Source organism: Nannospalax galili, unplaced genomic scaffold (genome assembly GCF_000622305.1).
Source record: "Nannospalax galili isolate Female #2095 unplaced genomic scaffold, S.galili_v1.0 scaffold1437, whole genome shotgun sequence".
Classification (NCBI taxonomy): domain Eukaryota; kingdom Metazoa; phylum Chordata; class Mammalia; order Rodentia; family Spalacidae; genus Nannospalax; species Nannospalax galili.
In genome coordinates this window covers 1391008-1415837 of record NW_008341050.1, presented here as the reverse complement: position 1 = coordinate 1415837, position 24830 = coordinate 1391008, and the positions used below count along the sequence as shown (strand labels likewise).

The following is a 24830-nucleotide window of genomic DNA, read 5'->3' as shown; positions in this document are numbered from 1 at the left end:
CTCCTAAGAAAGGGGCATTGCGTTCGGTGGTACTGGACCGCGCCAGAGCTCTAGAGCTCACGTCTTGAGGTTGAGTATGCACGCACGTTCTTCGAGTAGCTTTGTGCGTTCCAGTTGAAGGCAGGCTGCTCCTTGAAAACATATTTACGAGTATTCAGCACTGTATGTCAGGCAGTGTTGTGTGTTGGGGAAGTGGTGTACAAGACAAAGTCCCTGTCCTCATGGAACTTACAGGCTAGTGTGTTTAGGGACGGGGAGACATCCAGTAAAACGGATGCATTCGGATCATAATACAGTCAAGGAAAATAACTTAGAGTACAGGGATCAAGGCGAAGAGGTGCTATTTTAAGTAGTGGGGGGCGCCGGAGCGAGGGGCACATTAGAGCGGATTGGGGGAACATGGGAACGGACCACGGGAGCTCTCGGAAGCTCATTTTACAGGCATCTGAATTCTGGAGAAACAGGTACACGGGACCGTCTGGTGTAAGGGTAGCTCAGGTAGAAGGAACGGCAAATGCAAAGGCTCAGAATGGGGATTTTCCTGGTGAGTTATTACAGGATTAAGAAAGAGGGGGCACATTAGAGCGGATTGGGGGAACATGGGAACGGACCACGGGAGCTCTCGGAAGCTCATTTTACAGGCATCTGAATTCTGGAGAAACAGGTACACGGGACCGTCTGGTGTAAGGGTAGCTCAGGTAGAAGGAACGGCAAATGCAAAGGCTCAGAATGGGGATTTTCCTGGTGAGTTATTACAGGATTAAGAAAGAGAAAAACAGCCGGGCGTGGTGGCACACGCCTTTAATCCCAGCACTTGGGAGGCAGAGGCAGGTGTATCTCTGTGAGTTCGAGGCTACAACATTTCACAGTGCTCCTCCCCATCCTCTGGCTTTTACAATCTTTCTTTCCCCTCTTCTGCTTCCCCCTCTTCCAGGGCCTTGGAGGAGGTGATGTAGATGTCCTGTTTAGGGCCGAGCACTCAACAGTCACTTCTTGTCAATACTTTGATCAGTTATGAGTCTCTGCATTAACCATCACCCACTGCAAAACGAAGCTTTGCTGACCAAGGTTGAGAGCAGCACTAGTCTGTGGGTATAAAGATAAATGCTTACAAGTCCGATTGGCAGCATGCCCAGTTCGCAGAACTTCAGTAGTAGGTTCCTCCTGAGGACCTGTGACCTACCCAGCCATGGGCTTTTGAGCAGGTTTATTGTAACAGGTATGTATTCTCTTCACCACATGCACATTCTTACGTGGGTAAACCTTCACTTTAGGTACTTTGGACAGTTGAATAGGGGTTTTAGTGGAGATTCAAATCCATGTCAGTATAACCTCAGCTTGCCTGCAAGTCCCCATGTTGAAAACACACCGAAACCTGTACAGTCCAGAGAATGACCTACAATAGCTACACTTCTGGTTTTGGGTGAGCGAGTTTTTTTGAACATATAGCTAGCCGAAGCAGAAGAATAAATAGAAAGTGATAGGTATTAGAGATAGATAGACAATACATAGACAGATGACTGATAGATAGGAAAACATCATCAATTTTGGGCTTGCAAACACCCAGCAGAAACTGACTGGGGAAGTTGAGGCAGTCAGCCAGCGTTCTCAACTGAACTTTCTCTCCAGGGCTGAGCTTCCCATGACTGAACTTCCAGCTTCTCTTTCTCACTGCTGACACGTTTGCGCTATCAGGGATAAACAATAGTAACTTCTGTTAGGAATGGTTCACCTTCTAGCTGTTCTCAAGGGCATGGTGGGGTCAAAAAAAAAAAAAAAAAAAAAAAGAAAGAAAAACTGTAGGGAGAATATAGGAGTCCCAGTCAGAACTCAGTTCAGTCCAGGCTCCTACTGCTGTGACCGTAACCTTGTGGAGGTTATCAGTGACGTAAACTTGGTCAAATACATTGTCATTTCTCAATCTTTACATTATGTGGACTTTCACATAGGATTTGGCAAGAAGTTATTACAGTAAGTCTAATGAAAGGTTAAAGAGCTACTGTTATAATCAGGTGAGATTTGATGGCAGTTTGTGTGTGTGTGTGTGTGTGTGTATGTGTGTGTTGGGGGGGTGTATGGCAAAGTCTCCTATGTAAACCATTTTTCTTTCCTTGAACTTGGGGTGATCCTCCTGCCTCTCCCAAGTGTTGGGATTAAAGGCATGCACCATCACAGCTGGCTAAATTCTGGGCATATTCTGAAAACAGTTTTCACTGCTGCAGTGGAAAGGTGTGAAGAATGAGAGGATTTCTGGTTGATTTGAATATTTTTGGCTTGTGTGGGAGGAGGACAGAATTTCTGTGTGCTAAAGCGGGGAAGCCTACCAAAGGAGCAGTTTGTCAGGAGCAGTATTGTTTGTTTTGGGGCGTGTTCAACTTGTGATGCAAATGGTGATTAGGAAATTGGGCATGTGTGGCACTTAGGGAAGAAGTTGGAGAGCTGAGGGTACAGCTCAGCAGTGGAGGGTGTGCTTAGCATGTGTGGCCCTGGCTTCAATCCCCAGCAACCCCCCCCCCTCAAAAAAAGGGTAGGAAGTTGGAGCTGGAACTCTGCCTTTGAAATTTAAATTTTTTGTTTATTTTTATTTTATGGGTATGAATGTTTTGCCTGCATGGATGAGTACACCACATGTGTGCAGTGCCCTCAGAAGCCAGAAGAGGGCATTGGATCCCCTGGAACTGGAGTTATGGCTGGTTGCTGGCAGACATATGGGTGCTGGGAACTGAACCTGCGTTTTCTGCAAGAGCAACCAGTGCTCTTAACCACTAAGCCATCTCTCTAGCCCCGATAGGAATGATTTAATTGGGAGAAATTTTGATAATCCAAATAAGAGAGGGAAGTTATATGAAATCTGGGGGCACAGGGAGTGTCCCGACCCGCAGGAGCTCGACTTTGGACAGACATGTGGACACTTATTATTTTTAGGAGAGGCTAGCTGGCAGGTGTGGAGGTTAAAGGCACGAGAATATTCTCTTCATTTATTTTCTCCATTCCCAAAGGAGCAAGGCTTGACCTCCCAGTGTTCCTTTTCAGTGCAAACTTTTTTTCTTACACCAACCACACTTCATTTTTTCTTGGGCCATGCAGTAGTATACATTTTATAATTTTTATTATATTTTTATAGAATATAGTTTGATGGTATTTAGATCTCCTCTATCTGCATGCATCCCCCCACTGCCCCCAGGCCCAATTTAATGTACATGCACACATATACATATATACATATATATATGTATATAGTACAGCCTATAGAGTCTGATTTGTGTCCCTAAATGTCCTTCAGTGTGGGTCCATCCACTGGGCCCACCAGGAGTCCTATCCCTGTAAGACAGTGTTTCTGCCCCTCCCAGCAGCCATCAGTTGCCAAAAATTTCTTAGGTTGGGTTAAGATTTCTTATCCCCTTCCCCATATCTGTGCTGGGATTTTGTGCAAAAAAATTTTTTTTTGCTTGTGCAAATTAAAAAAAAAAGATTTTTATTTTATGTATTTGTATCTATGTATGAGTATGTGCTTGTGAGTGAAGGTCAGAAGAGGGCACTGGATCCCTGGAGCTAGAGTAACAGGCAGTTGTGTCACCTGAGGTTGGTGTTGGGAACTAATAGTTACTTTCCTGTTATTGTGATAAAACACTGATCAAAGCAACTTGTAGAAGGAAGGGTTTATTTGGCTTATGATTCCAGAGGGATCAAAGGCGGGGAAGGCATGGTGCAGAGGTAGCTGGAGCAGAAAGCCGAGCAATCACATCTTCAGGAGGGCACAGGAAGCAGAGTGTGACTGGAAATCTGGCAAAGCTTAAGAACTCTCTAAGTCCTCCCCCAGTGCTTCCTCCAACATGGCCACACCTTCTAATACCTCCCAGGATACCACCACAAAATGGACAAAATGTCCAAACACTTGGAGCCTATGGGGGACATTCTCATTCAGACCACCACAAGAACTGAACTCAGGTCCTCTGAAAAACTGTTAACTGCTGAACCATCTCTCCAGCCTCCAGTGTAAGCTCTTTTTTTTTGACAGTTTTTCAGTTCTGGTGATTGAATTGTGCGTGATAGGCAAATGCTGTACCATTGAGCCATATCCTCAGCCCTTCATTTTGACATTTTCAAACACATATATAATGCTTTTGTCTTTTTGAGACAGGGTCTCCCTGTAGCCCCAGCTGTCCTGGAACTCACTATGTAGACCAGGCTGGCCTTGAACTCAGAGATCTACCTGCCTCTGCCTCCTGAGTGCTGGGATTAAAGGCATGTGCCACCACGCCCGGCCTGTAAACTCTTTTGACTCTTGGGAATGAAGAAATCAGCACCTCCTTAACAAGATGACCCTACAATTGAATAGATTGGCAGATTCCTAATGTATTATTGGTTAAATTATTGGGGTGTTGGTTTTTGAAAGGTTTATTGACCTAGGACTATTAATGTCCATCTTCCCATCTCCTGCTAAGTATCTTGAGTTCTTTTTCATTTCCTGAATGTCAAGAGGCTCCTTTTCTGCTGACCATGAGGTGCTTGAGTCTGTGAAGAGGGGACACCATTGGGAAAACCTGTCATTTCAGTGTGCTAAGGACCTGGATGTTTGCTCAGTCACCAGCTGGCAAGCCTTCCCTCTTTTCCTGCATTGCATATAAAATGGCAAAGCTTTATTTAAAATTTCTATCTAGAGCCGGGCGTGGTGGTCCACGCCTTTAATCCCAGCACTTGGGAAGCAGAGGCAGCACTTGGGAAGCAGAGGCAGGCCGATCTCTGTGAGTTCAAGGCCAGCCTGGTCTACATAGTGAGTTCTAGGACAGCTGGGGCTACAGGGAGACCCTGTCTCAAAAATACCAAAAAAAAAAAAAAAAAAAAGTTCAATCTAGAGTCAGTTCTGGCTTCATTGGCAGGTCTGGATCAGTAAGGATCTGGAGGTGGCTGTCCTCTGGTGAATGTGCTGTTATGGTTAGAATGGAACTCTGTGCCTCATCTTCCCTTTCTGCCCTCGCCTCTGCTGCAGGCTTGGTTACCTTTGTCTCCCTCATTCTCTCCCCTTGGCCTCACTCACTTCCTTTCTTCTTGTCTTCCTTCTGGGGTGCTGAGAACCCAGAGCCTCATGCACAGTGCACCCAGCAGGCACTTCATCCCTGAGCCAGACCCTGGGCTGGCTCCATGTGAACTGCTTCTGTCCAAAGTGGGTTGTTTAGAAGGCGGGGCCTGAGGGCTGGTCTAAGCAGCCCTTATGCTGTCATCTCTGAGTCCTCAGTCCAAAGCCAGGGAAGTAAGTCATAACTCCTGAGTTCATGCTAAACATTTTGGTTCTTACTTTATTGGACATGGTGGCCCAAACTTGTAATTCTAGCATTTTGGAGGCTGAGACAGGAGGATTGCTGTGAGTTCAAGGCCAGCCTAAACTACACAATAAATTCCAGGCCAGCCTGGGCTACAGAGTGAGACCCTATTCAAATCAAGAAACAGCTGTCAGGGAATCACTTGAAATTACATTCTTTTTTCTTTTTGAGAAGATTTTATTTTTAAGTGTATGAGTGCTTTGCCTACATGTATGTAAGTACACCATGTGTGTGCAGTGCCCACAGAGGGCACTGGATGCCTTGGAACTTGAGTTACAGAAAGCTCTTAGCAACCATGTGGGTGCTGGAAACTGAACCCGGGACCTCTGGAAGTGGTTTGAATCACTGAGCTATCTCTCTAGCACCCCCACCCCCTTTTTTCTTTTTAAAATACAGGCTCTCTTTTTGTAGCCCAGGCTGGCTTCAACTTGCTGTGATCCTCTGCCTCAGCCTTCCAAAATGCTGGAATTACAGGCAGTCATACCATGCCTACGTCAAAATGCATGATTTTGATCTAAGGGAAAACCTGGAAACTTACCAACAGGACAGCTGAGGCTTAAAAAGACAAAGCTCCCTGACTGCCTGCTCTGTGACTGTCCAGAGATCACTGGAAAAGCACATTGCCTCATTTTGCCATCTGACATGAGCATACCCTTACATTAGGCTGCCTGTGTCAGCTATCCCAGTATTCCCTGGGTATTCCCAGTGCCACTGCTGGAGCCTCCTACCTCCCACCATCCCTTTTGTCTCTGACACATGGCTCTTCACCCATCTGCCTGCTTGTCCTCAGTTATCTTTCCCATCTGTCCAATTCTTTCTTTTCTTTGTCTTTTTTTGAGACAGGGTCTCCCTCCCTGTACCCCCGGCTGGCCTGGAACTCACAGAGATCCACCTGCCTCTGCCTCCTGAGTGCTGGAATTAAAGGCATTCTTTAGGGCATAGCCCAAACCCCATCCCTTTTGTGGAGTGAGAGACTTAACTTAGTGATTATGGCATCTGTATGGGAAGCTGGGCTCTGCAGAGCTTTAGCGATTCTAAGGCACATCACAAAGGGCAGAACCTGACCTCAGGGAGCCCAACCTAGTAGGGGAGGTAGATTGGTGAGTCAGGACTGGCAAGTGTGACAAGTATAAGCTCCAGATGTGGCCCACAGTTGGGAGCTGTCCTTTGTATATAAGGGTGGAAAGGTTTCCTGCAGGGGCTGATACCTGGCTCTGAGGCTGAGGAAGTGCCTTGATTCTCGAGGAACCGCCTTGATTCTCGAGGAACCCTTCTTGCTTTGAGCTCTCCTATCATTTATGCCTGAATCCGCCATGGGTACCACCTTTACTACCCTGTAAAGCTGGTGTCCTTTGTGTGTGTCTGCTCCCCAAACAAATCAAGATGGAGACTTTACTGCCATGTTCCCCTCTGGTCTGAGCACAGGGCCTGAAAGCTCACAGGGCTCAAAACTTACTTAAGTCAGCACTTGGGAGGCAGAGGCAGGTGGGGCCGTCTACCTAATGCATCACAAATAGTCATCATTCCAAAATGCAGGGTTGGACCCTGGGAGCACAGCCTGGTGATATATGCTTGGCTGGTATGCAGGAGACTCTAGAGTCCAACATTAGCACTGCAAAAAAGAAAGAACACTGCAGACCCCTCAGTGGCTCCTAATTATCATTAATATGGAGGCCCAAACTACTTAGCAGGATTGTAGGGTCCTAGAGAATCTGGTTGCATCTCTTCCCTTAGTATGAAGCCATCTGGCTTTGGCACGTTTTATTGTGAATAGATTTTTATGGATTCAAGTTATTATGATTGTAGTCTACTCAGATTATTTCCTTTATATCTGTTTGATAAGATATCATCTAGGAAACATTTCAAATTTACTGGCATGATGATGCTCACAGTATTCTTAAGCTGTTACATTATCCATAATTCTATGCACTTAAAAATTTCCAGTATCTTGGGACATGGTGGCACACACCTTTAATCCCAGCACTTGGGAAGCAGAAGCAGGCGGATCTCTGTGAGTTCGAGGCCTGCCTGGTCTACATAGTGAGTTCCAGGTCAGTTGGGACCACAGAGAGACCTTGCCTCAATAAAAGACCAATAAAAAAAAATTCCCAATATTGACCAGGTGTGGTGGCACTCACCTTTAATCCCAGCTCTTGGGAAGCAAAGGCTGGCAGATCTCTCAGAGTTTAAGGCCAGCCTGGTCTATATAGTGAGCTCTAGCACAGCTAAGGCTACACAGACTCTGACTGAAAAAAAAAAAAATTCCTAGTACATGGGGCTGGAGAGGTGGCTTAGCGGTTAAGAGCACTCATTGCCCTTTCAAGGACCTGGTTTGGTTCAGTTCCCAGCACTCACATGGCAGCTCACAACTGCCTGTAACTCCAGCTTTAGTGGATCTATTGCCCTTTCTGGCCTCTGTGGGCACTAGGCACATACATGGCATACATACATACATGCAGGCAAACACACACATAAAAATAAATCTTTTTAAAAAAAAACCCTAAAATTAGGGATGGGGATGTAGCTAAATTGGTAGAGTGCTTGGCTAGCAAGCATGAAGCCCTGGGTTTGATCTCCAGCACAGCATAAAACCAGGCCTGTAATCCCAGCACTTGGGAGATGGAGATAGGAAGATCAGGGGTTCAAGATTTACTTTGACTACATAGGGAGTTCAAGGCCAGCCTGGGCTACATGAAACCACGACTAAAGAAAAAAAAAATTCAGGCCTGGAGAGATGGCTCAGTGGTTAAGAGCACTTGCTGCTCTTGCAGAGGAACAAAGTTTGGTTCCTAGTGCCCAAACTGGGTTGCTCACATCCACCTTTAAGTTTAGCTCCAGGGGATCTGATGCCCTCTTCTGGCCTTCACAGGTGCCTGCACACACCTGTACATATTAACATATAACAAACCCCTAAATAAAAATAAAACTGAAAGCAATCCTAGTATGGGCTGTGGATGTAGCTCAGTGTAGAGCATTAGTCTAGCCCACTCAAGGCCCTGAGTTTCTCAGCACCCTTTACAGAATCTCCCTAAACTTATTTTTGCTCTGTGTGTGTGTGTGTGTGTGTGTGTGTGCATGTGCCCATGCACATGTGCCACTGCTTGGGTGTGGAGGTCAAAGGACAACCTTGGCTATCTGTCCCCTTTTATCTTTTTGACAGTCTCTTGTTCACTGACGCATACACCAAGCTAGCTGACCCACAGACTTCTGGGGATTCTCCTGTCTCTGTTTCCTGTCCCCCCTTAGCAGTGCACTGGGACTACAGTCTGTTGTGCTATTGGGTCAGGCTTTTTATGTGCATTCTGGGATCCAAACTCAGGTTTTCAGGCTTGTGTAGCAAGTACTTTACTCACAGAGACATCTCCCCAGTTCTATTATTGCCCCCTCAATTTGAGGCAGATGCTTAGCACATTGTCAGTCTGTCTTTTATAAATAAGTGTGGAAGGTTTTTAAAAATATTTTTATTTTATGTGTATGCGTGTATTGCCTGCATGCATGCAAATGCACCTTTCATGCAGTGCCCTTGGAGGTCAGAAGAGGGTGTCAGATCTCCTGGACCTGGAGCCAGGGACAGCTGTTAGCTGCCATGTGGGTGCTGGGATTCAAACCTGGGTGGGTCCTCTGCAAGAACAGCCAGTGTTCTTAACCGCTGAGCCATCTCTCCAGCCCCAGTAATGGAAGTTTTAAGGTTTTTCTTTAGTTATGTCCCACAAGTATTTTTTCATTTTTCTTTTTTTTGTGCAGGGAATTGAACTCAGAGCCTCATGAATATTGTTTGTGTTCTATCACTGAGCTACATCCTAGCCTATTATATTCAGTTGTTTTTTTTTTTTTTTTTTTTTTTTTTTTTTTTTTTTGTCTATTTGGGACACTGTCTCCCTGGAGCCCAGGCTGGCCTGGAACTCACAGAGATCCATCTGTATCTGCCTCCCTTCCCGTGTGCCATCATGCCTGTCTAGTTCTTAAGTCTTAATATGTGGTATTCCCATTATTATATTCAGTTCTGAGTACTTAAAATTTTGGGGGGATGCTAGGGTTTGAACCCAGGGCCCCAGCCATGCAAGGTCTTCGCCATGCCCAGCTCTCAAATTTCCATCATGATTTTTTCTGAATTATGTGGATGCCCACATATACTCCTTTAGTTTTTAACAGGATCTTGCTATGTAGCCCTGGATGGCCTGGGACTCACTGTGTAGATCAAGCTGGCCTTGAACTCACACAGTGATCCTCCTGTCCAAGCCTCCCAAGATTTAGGATTACAGGCATGTGCTACCACACTTGGCTCCCTATCTTAATTCAAAACCACTCCATAATCTGTTCTGGGAACTTTGGAATTTCAGTTCCCCGGATGAATCTGGCTTTTGGACCTTTGCACACTCCGATTCTGCCTGTCACTCCTGTTTGCTGACCTTCATAACTCCTACTCAACTCATAGGTCTGTTTAAAAGAAAAAAAAGGGGCTGGAGAGATGGCTCAGCGCTTAAGAGCACTGGCTGCTCTTGCAGAGGACCTGGGTTAAGTTCCCAGCACCCATGTGGTGGCTAAAAACCATCCATTACTTTAGTTCCAGGGGATCCAATGCCCTCTCTGACCTCTGTGGGCCTTGTATGACACGGGTACACTTAGATGCATGCAGACAAAACACTCCACATAAAAGTAAAATAAAATGAAGTATTAAAAGGAAAACCCATTTCCTCTGCAGGCCTGCTGTGAACTGGCAAGCTGGCATCAGGCGGCCTGCCTGCTTCTCAGTAGGTAGGAATCTTCCTGTTTTACCTCACTAGGATGAATACTCCTTGAAGACCATGGAGGCTGGTCAGTAGAGGTAATATTTAATAGGGTGAACAATACCTTTGCTGATAAACATTCCCATTCTGGAGCCAGAGACCAATACACGAGCATACTTTTTTCATCTCTCAACTGGAGTCAGATCCACAGCTCCTCCCTTCATGGTCCCTTCTCCCTGCCTCATGCCACCTAGGCCCCTGGGAAGGCCTCTTCTCACCAGCGGGGCTGCGGGGTATAGGGGTGTGTGTGTATCTAGGCAGCAGGCCAGAGTTCCTGCACTAAGCCGTCTCACCAGCAGGTGGCACTCGAAGTCCGCAGCTGAGCCGGCCTCTGCCCCGCCTGACTTCTGTCTGAGCTGTCAGCAGGGGCACATGCTGCCGGCAAGCTTCGGCTGTGCTAAGGCCAAGGCTTGCAGAGGGTGTACAGCCACCGCAGCTGCCTCCTGTTTCCCTGACTGGCAGCAGCCACTGTCCGCATTTCTCTTTTTCTAGAGTGTGCTTCAACCGGAGCTGAAACTAGGTGGGCACCAGAAGCCATGAAATCGATGTGTACCATCACAGCGTTCTTAAGCCCCCTTTGCTTAGCGACAGTCTCCAGGTTCTCGCTGCTTGTCTTCCTGGATCACACCGAACCCCAGGTTAAGGAACCCCAGCCGCTCCCTTGAAGATTTCTTGTGTAGGGGGTGGGGGGGTGGGGAAATGAATATTCCACTGAGGCTGAAAATGGACTTCAGGAGAAAGGGGGACAGGGAGAGAGTGAGGGTGGAGTCATTTAAAAGATGCTTGCACTGTGCTGATGTGTGATGTGCAAAACCTGCACTAAGACACTGGGGAGGGTAGAAGACAGGGTGCCTAAGAGGCAGGGGAGCAGCTAATTCAATGGAGAGGAAGCTGGCCTCCCAGAAAGGATACTGGAGACAGGCTGCTAAATGGCTCTGGAGGATGGCCTCTGCCTTCCTGGCGCAGCTCAGAAGATGCAGCTGGAGGTCCAGCTCTCCTCTCACTGCCGAGTACTCACTCCCTGGCCGTGTTCAGATTGAGGCCCTGCTTTGAGTGGAGTGCTTTGCTGTGGAGGAGGACCTGAGGGTTCTGAATAGCTGAAGGAAAGCACACTGGAAGGAGCTTAGGACCCACTGAGATCAACCTAACAGATGAGGGAACAGATGGGTCGTGACTAGCTCAACACCATATTGAATGAGTGGCAGAGCTGAGAGAACAAGACAACACTGTTGCTATGGTTCTGAAAATGGAGACCAGGTGACTCCACACTGCCACACCTAGTTCCTGTTACAGGTCACCAATAATCAAGGACTGTGTTCCCAAGCACGAAATGAAAATTACCCAAATTGCGCTGGGACAATGCCACCCTGTCCACTTAATTTTCTGTGCCTGTCTCAAGCTGCCCATGATGAGATGAGGAAGCACCAGCCCCTGGCAGGGAGAACACAGGTCTGCCACTATTGACACTTGCAACCCAGTGGAGATGAATTTCTAGAGGACCCTAAAAGAAAGGACACAAGAGCCTTTAGGGATATTTACTGCAAACTGTTATAATTAAAGTGATATTTTATGAATGCTTAAGACAGGGCAGACAGGATCTGAGGCAGGCCTGGGTGCTGCAGGTCCTTATGGAGGGGAGATGACAGGCTTGGGAATGGGGACTCAGTCACTGCTGCTTGGAGGCATCATGGGAACCTGAGAGGAAAGAGGGGAGCGGAGAGGACCACGGAGCAGCTACTTTAAACATGGAACTCTCCTCTGAGCACAAGGCCTTTCTGGAGCCAGCAGGACTGACACAGAGCCTTCCTCTGGCCAGGCTTCCTGCTGGCTCAAGGTGCTGGGTCCTCTTCATTATCATTCATTACACACTTCCTCCAGCCTGCCAGAGATTTTCCAAACTTGCAGTTTAAAAACAGCAGGAGAAAGAGCAGGGGCTGTTTTTGTTAATATAAATCCACAGTGGGGGGTGGGGGAACCCAGAAAAAAAGTGACTGGAGAACTGGATGCTTCCCAGGGCTGGCAGGTGTTTGAATGGTTTCCTGCACTCTTCATCTGTAGGGTGTTTGTTAAAGGAACTAACATCTCATCTTTTAAGATCCTTTGAGCTGATGACTGAAGACCCGGACAGGGAAGGGTAGAGAGGGAAGCCAGTTAAACCCCGAGGTGACTCCCAGGAAGAAAGGGGCACTACTCCCAGAAGCAGCTGCAGGATGGTTAAGTGGAGGCCACTGGGGGGCAGAGGGCAGGGTGCAGGGGTGCAGGAGGTAGGATGCTATTTGGGTAGAGCAAAGTCCCAGGCAGTTTCCTGTGCACATTTCCACATGGCCTGCATGAGACGGGTGAAGCCCATGTCCTTGGGCTTTTCCAGGCCTCTCATCAGCCGCTGCTTCATGATGGAAACAAATTCCTTATTGCTCAGCTCCCCATTGCCTGGAGAAGAAGGAAATGTGTAAGTGGAGACCTAGGGACAAAGCCACTGAGAAAACTTCCCTCACACCTTGTGGGCTCCGTAGCCTGCCAAGCTCAACTCTCTAGACTGCTTTGCTCCTTCCTTGATGTTTCCAACTGCAGCCTAGTGACAGCTGGAAAATACAGCATAAGCCAGGTTGTATGCCAGAATAAAAAGGAATGAGCTTTGTGCTTTGGCCCTTGAAATACTCCCTGGGTGCGGGACAGACAGGTGACAGAGAGGGAAGCACTATCATGGGCATTCAGAGGATGCTGTGGGTGCAGAGGGAGCCATGTGACTGCCGAGGAGCTATAGGTAGCAAGGTATTAGGACTCCAAGGAGAGGCCTCAGGCTTTGGATTCCACACCACCTCTCCACCTGGAAGGTGTCCCTCGGCTCAGTCCTTCACCTGGTGAGTGCTGTTCATCAGCAGCTGCTACCCAGAGGCCTTTACCCATCTGGGCTTTTAACCTAGCTGGGGCTAGACCTTCCTCTAGCTCTTTATTTTCAACATGGCACAGGACCGCTCTATTCTGTACGGAGAGAGCTGTCCATCTTTCTATAGACATCAAGATACTTGTGTGGCCCTTATCTACTTGCCAGCAACTTAAGGGTCTAATATTTTTGTTTCTTATTTTCCAGAGAAAATAAAATTTCTTTGGGACGCATCAGGATTGCAATTTGGGAAACCTAGATTCAAGCAGTCTTGAAAATGTGCTCCCTGTGCCAATTAAGACTCCTGTGATCATCAATTAATTTAAATCCACAGGCAAGTTGGAATTAAAAGAAGTAGGAAAAAAAAAACCAGAACCTAAACCAGGGCCAGGGTAATGTTTCTGTCTCATGATGCTGGGTGCCAAGTTGCTATGGAGGCAGCCACTTGCACACAAAGATGCCCCGAAGCTCCAACTATCAACAGGGTCTAGAAGCGAGTGAGGCCCAGTGTGCCCTCCTCACTCCACAGGGCCCCACTCACCGTCACAGTCAAAGAGCGCAAATACCACATCACACACATGGTCTGAGAGTTCGACTTTAGCCACTGTCCTGGCCACCTGCTGCATGGTCGCTGGGAGAAGACACACGATGGGTTAGTGCGGTACAGATGCTGCCAGTTTCCTCTCTGAATGGGGGGTAAGCCACTCACAAGTTTGCAATTATATTTAAGTCATATTTGAGAAAATCAGGACAGCTATGGTGGTGCACATCTGCAATTTCAGCTAATAAGGAGGATGAGGGAGGAGGATCAAAAATTTGAGGCCAGCTAGGGCTACATAGTAAGAACCTGTGTCAAGAAGACCAAAGTTCAAGGCTAGCCCAGGGAACTTAGAAACAGACTCAAAAAGCGATGGGGAACTGTGCATATAGCTGAGTGGTAGAGGGGAGAGAGGGACAGGAAGAGGGAGAGAGGGAAGAAGGAGAAAAGGAGAGAGGGAGAGAGAGAGGGAAAGGAAAATAAAAATTTATGTTTTTAAAAGTTTTTTTTTTTGTCTTTTTGAGACAGGGTCTCCCTTTAGGCCCAGCTGGCCTGGTACTTGCTCTGTAGACCAGGGTGGCCTCGAACTTGCAGAGATTCGCCTGCTTCTGCCTTCTGAGTGCTGAAATTGAAAGCTTTTGCCACCACGCCTGGCTTTTAATTTTTTATTTTAATTTTAATTTTTTAAAATATTTTATTATTTTTATTTTATGTGTATGCGTGTATTGCCTGCATGTAGGTAAGTACACTCCTGTTGTGCAATGATCCCCTGGAACTGGAGTTATGGATAGTTGTTAGCTGTCATGTGGGTGCTGGGATTCAAACACGGGTCTTCTGCAAGATCAGTTAGCGTTCTTAACCGCTGAGCCATCTCTCCAGCCCCCATGCCTGGCTTTTAAAATTTTAAAACTATTTTATTTATTTTAAACTATTTTTGGGGTTGGGGATTTAGCTCAGTGGTAGAGTGCTTGTCTAGCAAGCGCATGGTCCTGGGTTCAGTCCTCAGCTCTGGGAAAAAAAAAAAAGACAAAATAACAACAACAACAAAAAAACCAAGGCAACTAAAATATTTCTTAAAATTTAAAAACAAATTCGTATTCATTCTCTTTTTATGTATATGAGTATATTCCCTGCATGTATGTAAGTGTACTCATGTTGTGCAATGCCCATGGAGGTCAGGAGAGGGTGTTAAGATTTCCTGGAACTAGAATTATGCCAGTTGTTAGCCATTATGTGAGTGCTGGAAATCAAACCCGGGTCCTCTGCAAGAGCAGCCAGTGCTCTTAACCACGGAGCCGGAGCCGTCTCTCCAGCCCCCAAGAATTTAGTTTTTATTCACACTCACTTCCACTACTGCTGTACTTTTAAGGTGGTAAATGAAGGCCCGATAGCCAGCAGAGTATGGTGGTGCAGGCCTCCGATCCCAGCGCTCAGGAGCTGAGGCAGGAGGATCAAGAATTTGAGATTGGCTACGCACACACGATCTCAAGTAATAACAACAGTAAGGAATGTCTGGCACTAACTCAGAGACAGAAAGTAGATTCTCAGAAGTTAGAACTTAATGGGCACAGATTTTGTTTGTGATGATGGAAACATTTTGGAAGTAGATAGTGGTAAGCTTTGTACAGAATCATGAATGTGGTTAATGTCACTTTTACACTGAAAAATGGCTACATGGGGGCTGGAGAGATGGCTCAGTGGTTAAGAGCACTGGCTGCTCTTGCAGAGAACCTGGGATTCAGTTCCCAGCAGCCACATGGTGGTTAACAACCATCCATAACTCCAGTTCCCAAGGGATCCGACGCTCTCTTCTGACCTCCATGGGCATTGCACAACATAGGTGCACTTAGATACATGCAAGTAATACACTCATACACATAAAAATAATAAATAAAATGCTGGGCGTGGTAGTGCACGCCTTTAATCCCAGCACTTGGGAGGCAGAGGCAGGCAGATCTCTGTGAGTTCAAGGCCAAGCCTGGTCTACATAGTGAGTTCCAGGACAGCTGGGGCTACAGGGAGACCCTGTCTCAAAAAGACCAAAAAAAAAAAAAGAAAATAAAGAAAATAAATAAAATATTTAAAAGGATAATGGCTACAATGTATTTTATGTCCAATTAAAAAAATATTTTATTATTTTTATTTTATGTGTATGCATGTATTGCCTGCATGTAGGTAAGTGCACCCATGTCATGCAATGCCCGCGGATGACAGAAGAGGCTGTCAGATCCTCTGAACTGGAGTTACGGACAGTTGTTAGCTGCCATGTGGGTGCTGGGATTCAAACCCGGGTCTTCTGCAAGAACAACCAGTGTTCTTAACCACTGAGCCATCTCTCCAGCCACCACAACCAATTTCTAATAATTTAATTGATTAGCATGCATGTGCATGCAGGTGGGGGGGGCATTCGTGTGCCATGGTGGGTCAGAGGAGCTGGTTCCTTCCTTTCACCTTGTTAAGGGAATCTTTCTCTTTTTCTGTCTCTCTCATTCCTTTTTGCTGCACTGAATGTTCCAGGTTAGCTGACCTGGGAGCTTTGGCTGATTCTCCTGTCTCTACCTCCCATCTGGGATTACAAATGTGTACCATTGCATTCTTTTTTTTTTTGTGAGACAGAGTCTCCGTGTAGCCCCAGCTGGCCTGGAACTATGTAGACCAGGCTGGCCTTGAACTCACAGAGATCAACCTACCTCTGCCTTCCGAGTGTTGGAACTAAAGGCATGCGCCACCATGCCTGGCTAAATAATTTTTATTTTATGTGTATGACTGCTTTACTTGAATGTACATAAGTGCACAACATGCATACAATGCCCCTGGAGGCCAGAAGAGGCGGTTGAATTCCCAGGAACTGGATTTAAGGATGGTTACTGGCCGCCATATGAGTGCTGGGGACTGAACCTAGCTCCTCTGGAATAGGAGCCAGTGCTCTTAACTGTGGGCTATCTCTCTGGCCCCAACCACTTTATTTTTTGAGACAGGGTCTCTCACTGAAACTGGAGCTCATTAAGTAGGTCATCCTGGCTGGCCAGTCTCAACTCCCCTCACCCTCCCAGCACTGGGGTTACAGATATGCATCACTGTGCACAGCTTTTTATGTGGGTGCAGGGGATCTGAACTCAGGTATGCTTATGAGGCACTTTACCAACTGAGCCATCTCCCCAGTCCAAGGCAACTTTACTAATGAATTACTATCAGGAGTTTTTTAAAAAAATAAAACAGTATTAGCTGGGTGTGGTGGTGCATGCCTTTAATCCCAGCACTCAGGAAGCAGAGGCAGGAGGATTTCTGTGAGTTTGAGGCCAGCCTGGTCTACATAGTGAGTTCCAGGACAGCTGGGGCTACAGGGAGACCCTGTCTCAAAAAGACCAATAAATAAATAAATAAATAAATAAATAAATAAATAAATAGACAGTATTTACAGGCTCCTTGGCATTTTCCTTATACTGGCAAAAACATAACAGAAAAAAGCCAAGGAGGTAACAAGGAAGCAGAAGGAAGAGGAGGCAGAGAACAAGGACTGTGTGCAGTGTGAGCGGGGGAGGACCAGGGTGCGGTGTGAGCAGAGGCCAGTGTGTGGTATGAGAGGGGGAGGCCAGTGTGTGGTGTGAGCGGGGGAGGCCCAGTGTGTGGTGTGAGGTGGGGAGGCCAGTGTGAGGTGTGAGTGGGGGAGGCCCAGTGTGAGGTGTGAGCTGGGGAGGCCCAGTGTGTGGTGTGAGTGGGGGAGGCCAGGGTGCAGTGTGAGCAGGGGAGGCCCAGTGTGAGGTGTGAGCTGGGGAGGCCCAGTGTGTGGTGTGAGGTGGGGAGGCCAGTGTGAGATGTGAGTGGGGGAGGCCAGTGTGCGGTGTGAGCGGGAGGCCCAGGATGCAGTGTGAGTGGGAGGTCCATGACTCAATTCCCAATAGAGTCTGGGCCCTGCATGGTAAGCTCTTTGCTCCTCTAGTCCCCTTCTCCTTCGCCAGTTTTGTACCAGTCCCCCCTTTTTTTGTTATATTTTATTTATTTTTTATGTGTATGAGTGTTTTGCCTGCATGGATGAAGTGCATTAAATATGCATGCAGTGTCTGCAGAGGCCAGAAGAGGGTGTAAGATCTCCTGGAACTGGAGACTACAGACAGTTGTTAGGCACCATGTGGGTGCAGGGAACTGAACCCAGGTCCTCTGCAAGAGCAGTCAGTGCTCTTACCGGCTGAGCCATCTCTCTGGAGCCGGTACCAGCTACTTTACCTTCTTCCACTGTGCCCCTGGAGGAGCAGGGACTGCTGTCTCGCTACATCACCACACAGCTTTTTTTTCTTTCAATTTTTTTTTGGCCTCAATAGAAAATCTCTCTCCTCTTCCCACTTTCTTCCTCTGACATTTACTGTAAAATACTAGCAATCATGTGAGAATTGGCTTTTCACGAAAGAGAAGCCAGGGAGAACCAGGCAATTTCCGCTGTCTTCCCTCTCATTTATCCTCAGGCCCGGCCTAGCTATGCCTATAAATTATGTTACTGCTTACACATCAACTCCTAAGTGAGGTAAGACTTGCAGGAAAGATCAAGTCTGTTTACGGACCCAGTGGCGAAGAGATGCCCTGAGCGACTATCACTCTAGACTCAACCTAGACTCAACAGACGCAATGCACGCTGGGACTAGTCATCGGGCCTTTTCTGCTTATGTCATTTTTATAATGTCTTGACATTTTTTTCTGGGTTTGATTTCTCACTTTGTGCCTATCACCTCCATATATATATATATATTCACCACACTCCCTCCAAGGTCAACAGACACAAATATTGTGGTGTGGCAAAACTGCCTCGTGTCATAAGATAGGGCTCTGGGCGAGTGGCTCCACCCTGACGGAGCCGCTTGATCTCTTAAGATTTAACCTCCTCATAGTCAAATAAGAAGATGCCACAAGACAGCTGCTGAGGGAGCTTGGTGCACAGAAAAGTGTTTATTGGTGTTTATTTTAGAGTGTGAGGGTGATGATAGGTGGAATTATCTGGAAATAGCTGAGGCTCTTGCCTGGCAAAAGGCAGAGGAAATGTACCCTGGCCACAAGCTGGGCTGTACCTCAGTAGAGAGCCTCCGGCTTGAAGGGACCAGGCTGTTTGGGGGGGTGGAGGAGCCATTTCTCCCCTCTGCGGCCTTGGCCACTTTCACCTCCCCCTTGCTCCCAGCCTGTGACTTTCAGAGAAGGGGCTGATTATTTCTTGGAATGAAAAGATTTAGTTAAAAGCAACTGTGGTAACTTTGCAAGTGCAGTGTGCTGGGGACCAGAAAAGACTACAGAGCACTAAGTCTTACAGGACCTCAGGTTTGCTAACTGAACTGTCCAGAAAAGGTGGAGAAATCAGAAGGCAATTTGCAACAACGGGAGCTCTCAGGGGAGCTAAAATGCTGACAGCTGCTCTTTACACTCCTCAGGGAAATCTCCTAAGGAAATGCAATTCACCGTGGAAGATCGCTCAGGAAGAACAGACTGAGAGAGGAGAGGTGGGTGTTCCCAAACAGTGGCCACCTAGAATGTCCCTTCAGTGCCACAGAGGGGTCCCGGGCCCGGTGTGTGCTGGTGTGCTTTCTGCTAAGCATCCCTCTTCCTGCCTGTTGCATCGGACAGCAGCCTTCCTGTTTTCTCTCTGACTTCCTCCATTCTCTCAGGGTAGAGTGTCTGGCCAATTTTCTTGCCATTATAAGACTTATCTTTCTCCCCACGAAGACAGCATTCTGCTCCAATAAACTAGTAAGCAATATCCAAGGATGTCAGTGAGAGCTCTTGACAATTTCTAGAAAGAAACTCATTAGGCTGGTATTAAGTGGCTGTGGACTAGGGACCCCTGGAGGCCGCAGCAAGAAGGCTTCATTACAAATGTCATCTCCTCAAGGAACTGTTAGATTCTGCTCCAACTCACATGGAGGGGGCGCTGGTGGCCTGTGCACAACCAGGGCTGCTATGTCACTGTGACTCAAAGCCCTGGGATGGGAACAGCCTTGCTGGGGTGCTCTTTACACAGCTCCAGATCCTTGGAGAGTCCCCCAGATGTGAATGAGAACAGGATGGAACAAACTAACTAGCTGGTGAGCTGTCAAACTGGGAGCTCTTGGGACAAGTGGGACGACAGCTGATTACAATCCAAGTGCTGGACAGCTGCTCCCAAGAGCAGGCTCATTCACATTGTTTCCAACATCTCTGAATCACAAAGCCATAATTAAACCACACCGAGAACAACTCCCATCCCACCCTGCCCAGATCTTAACTGTCCTATGCAGACCTGTTGGTGGTACTGGAATTTTGGCCTCCCCTACTTGATGACTATGATTCTGGGTCTTTGTGATGGCTAATCTCCATTGTCAACTCAATGGGATTTAGGATCATTGTGGAAACAATCCCTGGGCATGTCTGTGGGAGAGTTTCTAGAGCAGGCTATTAAGGTGAAAAGGCCCACCCTAAAGGTGAGCAGAATTCCATGGGTCGGGGTCCACGACTGAATAAAAAGGGGAAAGTGAACTGAGCACAAGCATTCCTCTCTCTGCTTCCTGAGGGCAGATGCAATGTGCCCAGCTGCCTCAGGCTCCCTGACCTGACAGACTGCACCCTCCAGCTGAGCCAAAAATAACCCTCCCTCCTACCTTAATTTTTCTTCCCTCCTTTTTCCATTTTGTGTATAAATGTGTGTGTGCATGTGCGTGAATGTGGCATGTATAAATTTGTGTATAAATTGTGTGTGTGTGTGCATGTGCGTAAATGTGGTGTGTATAAATCTGTGTATAAGTTGTGTGTGTGTGAGGAGGCCAGAGGAGGGTACTGGGTGTCCTGCTCTACCACTCTTAGCTATTTATTCTTGAGATAGGGTCTCTCACTGAAGCTGGACCTCAGCTGCTAGCCAGAAAGCCCCATGATCCTTCTGTCTCCAATCCCCACAGCACTGGGGTCATAGGCATGCATGGCCATGCCCAGCTTTTTTTTTTTTTTTTTTTTTTTTCAACTCAGGATCCAAACTCAGGTCATCAGGCTTGTGTAGCAAGTGATCCCACTCACTGTGCCATCTCTCCAGATCCTCTAATTTCTTTTTTTTAAAAAATATTTTTACTTTATGTGTATGAGTGTAATGCCTGCATATAGGTGGTGCACCTGTGTCGTGAGGTGCCCACAGAAGTCAGAAGAGGGCGTCGAATTCCCTGGAACCAGAGTTACAGACGGTTGTTAGCCACCATGTGGGTGCTGGGAATTGAGCCCAGGGCCTCTACAAGAGCAGCCAGTGTTCTTAACTGCTGAGCCATCTCTCCAGCCCACCTTAATTTTTTTTGACAGGTATTTTGTTGCAGGACTGAGGCAAGTAACTAATACAGGCTTCCTAGTTTTTTGGCATTAAAAGTCCTAATATCTTTGGAATCTCCGAAGTGACATCTTTTCATATGCTAATAGATGACTGGTGGCTGACGCCACTCTGGTGGTTTCAAGGTGAACTCTGGTCAAAAGAAAGACCAAGGCAGGTTGGAATTTTTCAGTCCCATGTTCTAATCTGTCTAAAGGGGGGCAGAGCTGAGGACTTAGTCCCCAGTGGCCAATGCATCAATCTGTTATGCCCAAGTCAGCCCCCTAACACCCTCCAAGCACAGGGTTCAGAGAGCCAGAGAGCTTCCAGACTGCCAGCATGTGGAAGCTCCTGGAGGGTGGTGGGCCCAGAGAGGGTAGGGAAGCTCTGTGCTCCTCTCAAACCTCTCCCCGTGCACCTGTATCCTTTGAAATAATCTTTATAACAAACCAGTAAACCTCAGATTTACTCTCACAAATTAACTGAACCCAAGGAGGAGATGTGGGAGCCCCCATTTTTGTTAATAGCTGGTTGGTCAGAAGCACAGGTAAACCAATCTGGGGCTTGTGGCTAGCCTCTAAAGGTGGGGAGCAGTCTTGGAGGGGTGGAGACCTCAACCTATCAGATTGGACATTGTCTCCAGGTGAATGGCATCAAGGTTAAATGGAATGAATGGGGGTGAGAGATGGTTCAGTGGTTAAGAGAACCTGGGTTCAGTTCCCAGTACTCACATGGTGACTATCTGTAATTCCAGTTCCTGGGGATCTGATACCCTCTTCTGGTCTCTGTGGGCACTGCACACATGTGGTATACTTACATACAAGTAGGCAAAACACTCATACACATAAAATTAAAAAAAAAAACTTTAAAAATGGAATGAATGTGCTGGGTATCCAGGTGTAACTGACTGCTTGCTTGCTGGTGGAGAGAAGTCCTCACACAGAAGTCTTTTGTGTTTACTGTGGTATTAAAGCAGAGGAAGCCATTTTTTCCCCCTCATAGAGTAATGTTGATTGACGGTTGGGATTCTAAATCCTAATATGAAATACAACCACATAGAATGTGAAGGCACCATGAGGAAGTAAAAGCGTAGGCTTAACGACCAGTCTTCCCAGGTGTCAAGGTTGACATGAGATTGGATGGAAGGGAATCCGGAGAATGCTGGCACTCAAATGTACCATCTGGCCTTTTGGAAAAGTCCAGGCAGAATCTGAGTTGTGCCAGGTCCCCAGTTTATTGGCATCTGGCATGGTCCATGACTGGACGAGTCAACAGTGGAAAGAATCCTAGGCTAAATTCATGTGATATGATAATATACCAGAAGCTAGATTACATAAAACAGGATAGCTCAATAGGAGAGCTCTGGAGACTCCAATGTCTACTTAAAATCAGAGAATCTCAGAGCCAGAGGAGACTGCAGAGGCAATGAGAAGACCAGAGAAGTTAATTAACTTGCCAGGGTCACAAAGCTAGTGGGTGCCAGCTGGGTCTAGAATACCCCATCATGCTTTTCCTACATACACTTGACCTTTTATGTGGATAACACCAATTTCCTCATGAATCGAGTTCAGTGGAAAGAAAAGGCAACCTAGGGAATCCTCAGTGCTTTTTGTCGGCTGGCATTGCAGCCTGACCACAGACTGGGCTGTTCTCTGCAGAAGCACTTGTCCTTCCCTTGGAACGGATGCCAACAATGGTGGGACAACCGCAAGGGCGCATTAAACAGCAACCTGACGGAAAGCATGTCACAAGGGTGGCCAGGGGCTGTTCCCCACAGTGGCCTCTGATGCATGGACACCATTCAAAGCAATGTGACCCAGTTAGGAGCTGCCAGTCTCTCCAATGTGCTAAGTTATGTGGAAAGCCGACAGTCTCCAGCTGTGTGACCAGGTGATTATTCCTGCCTCACTGGATTGCAGAGGAGAAAATCAAAAGCTGGTTTGTGGCTGTCAAGGTTAAGTGACTGTGTGGGGGGAGGGGGATGACGAGACAACGACGATGACGACAACAATGACACGCTGCTTCAGCCCTGGGAAGGCTTGTGACACAGATGCTGGTTTCCACATGGGGAGGGTTTTCCTTGAAGAGCACCTGCTCTTTCTTTTGTATCGTCTTCCAAGACTTAGCTGTCAGATTTATTGTCATTGTTCACTATTGTGTCTAGCTTCACTGAAAATTCTTACCATGGGCTGCAGAGATGGCTCAGCAGTTAAGAGCACTGGCAGAGGACCTGGATTCGATTCCCAGCACCCACATAGCAGCTAACAACCGTCCATAATTCCAGTTCCAGGGGATCTGATGCCCTCTTCTGACTTCCATGAGCCAGTCAGGATATTAAAACAGGGAAGTCAATGAAACAGCACCATTTGGCATACAAAACTCAGAAAGTTCTTGCAAAACACTGTCAAAACCACAAAAGCAGGGCTGGAGAGACAGCTCAGCAGTTAAGAGCACTGATTGCTCTTGCAGAGGACTCGGGTTTGATTCCCAGCACCCAAATGACAGCTAACAACTGTCAGTAACTCCAGTTCCAGCAGAATCTAACACCCTCTTCTGACCTCTGCAGGGATTACATGACACGGGTGCACTTATATACATGTAGGCAACACACTCATACACATAAAATAAAAATTTTAAAAAAAAGTTAAAAAAGAAAATTATCACATTTTGCCCACAAAGGACAAGTTGGCTTTTGCTGTTGCTTTGAATTTTAAGATAAAGGTCTTGCTGGGCTGGTCTCAAACTCCTGGACTGAAGCAGGCTTCCTACCTCATTCTTCCAAGTTCTGTGCCACTATGCTTGGCCTCAGGCAAGCACTTCTACAAGCATGACTGGCATTCACTGACTTCAGCTGACATTCTAGACATCAGTCCCAATTTAGCAGAGGCGAGTGCGTGCACCATTAAGATGGCGACAGACCTGATGTGTGAGCGTATACACCTGGGTTATAAGGAAGCAGTCAGTATCCATTTGGTAGGAGGTGTATTTTGGATCTGAATTCTAATGGAGTGCTGAGGCAGACTGCTTTCCATTTGTGCACAGTGAGTGACACACAGTGAGGATGGTGAGTGATGGAGGGTGGGAGTGGAGAAGTCAGTGTGACTAAAGCAGGAAAAGCAAAGGCCTGACTCAAGAGCTGGAACAGAAGGTGCAGAGGGGGACAGGCACACTGGGAGAGTTTTATAGAGAGCCAGTCAAGTTCTCTTAGCAAGGAAACTTTTCTAACAAGCCAGGTCTTTTCTGAAGGCTAATATACCACATATACACCTACATAAATATATCCACCCGTCATATAGATTTATTTATTCTTTTTTATTTTTGGTCTTTTTGAGATAGGGTTTCCCGGTAATCCCAGATAGCCTGGAACTTGCTATGTAGACCAGGCTGGCCTTTAGCTCACTGATAGCCATCTACCTCTGCCTCCCAGGTGCTGGGATTAAAGGTGTGTACCACTATGGCTCATTATTTTTTAGAAAAAATATTTATTTTTGTTTTATGTGTATGAGTGTTTTGCCTGCCATGTATGTACATGCAGTATATACATGCAATGCCCATGGAGGCCAGAAGAGGGCATCAGATCTTCTAGAACTGGAGTTGTTAGAAGCACCCAGCCACTAGGTGGGTGCTGGGAACCAAACCTGGGTCCTCTGCAAGAACAGCCAGTGCTCTTAACCACTGAGCCATCTCTCCAACCCCATATTTATTTACTCTTGGTATGTAACCTGGGCTAACCTCAAATTCCCGGATTCTCCTGCCTAGCCTTCTGAGTTCTGGGATTAGAGGTATGAACCACTTTGGTTGGAAAATTACTTCTGATTTGGTAATACATTCACCTATTTAAAAATTCAAAAGGTGGGCCAGGTGTGGTGGCGCATGCTCTTAATCCCAGCTCTCGGGAGGCAGAGGCAGGTGGATCTCTGTGAGTTCAAGGCCAGCCTGGTCTACATAGTGAGTTCCAGGACAGCTGGGGCTACAGGGAGACCCTGTCTCAAAAAGACCA

General features: G+C 47.0%; 1 protein-coding gene across 6 annotated transcripts in view; it reads right to left on the bottom strand.

The window, feature by feature from the left end:
* Positions 1 to 11628: 11628 nt before the first annotated feature.
* The window catches only part of Micu1 (mitochondrial calcium uptake 1), a 191340-nt gene continuing 178138 nt past the window's right edge, over positions 11629 to 24830 (bottom strand). For 5 of the 6 annotated variants that reach the window (XM_008836626.3, XM_008836627.3, XM_008836625.3 and 2 more), the window contains 2 exons: positions 13534 to 13623; positions 12381 to 12538 (listed from right to left, as the gene is read on the bottom strand). In XM_008836626.3, coding sequence (XP_008834848.1) covers positions 12381 to 12538; positions 13534 to 13623 — 248 coding nt within the window. Of the gene's footprint in view, positions 12539 to 13533; positions 13624 to 24830 lie in introns of all 6 variants that reach the window. The other variant, XM_008836624.3, reaches the window with a different exon arrangement.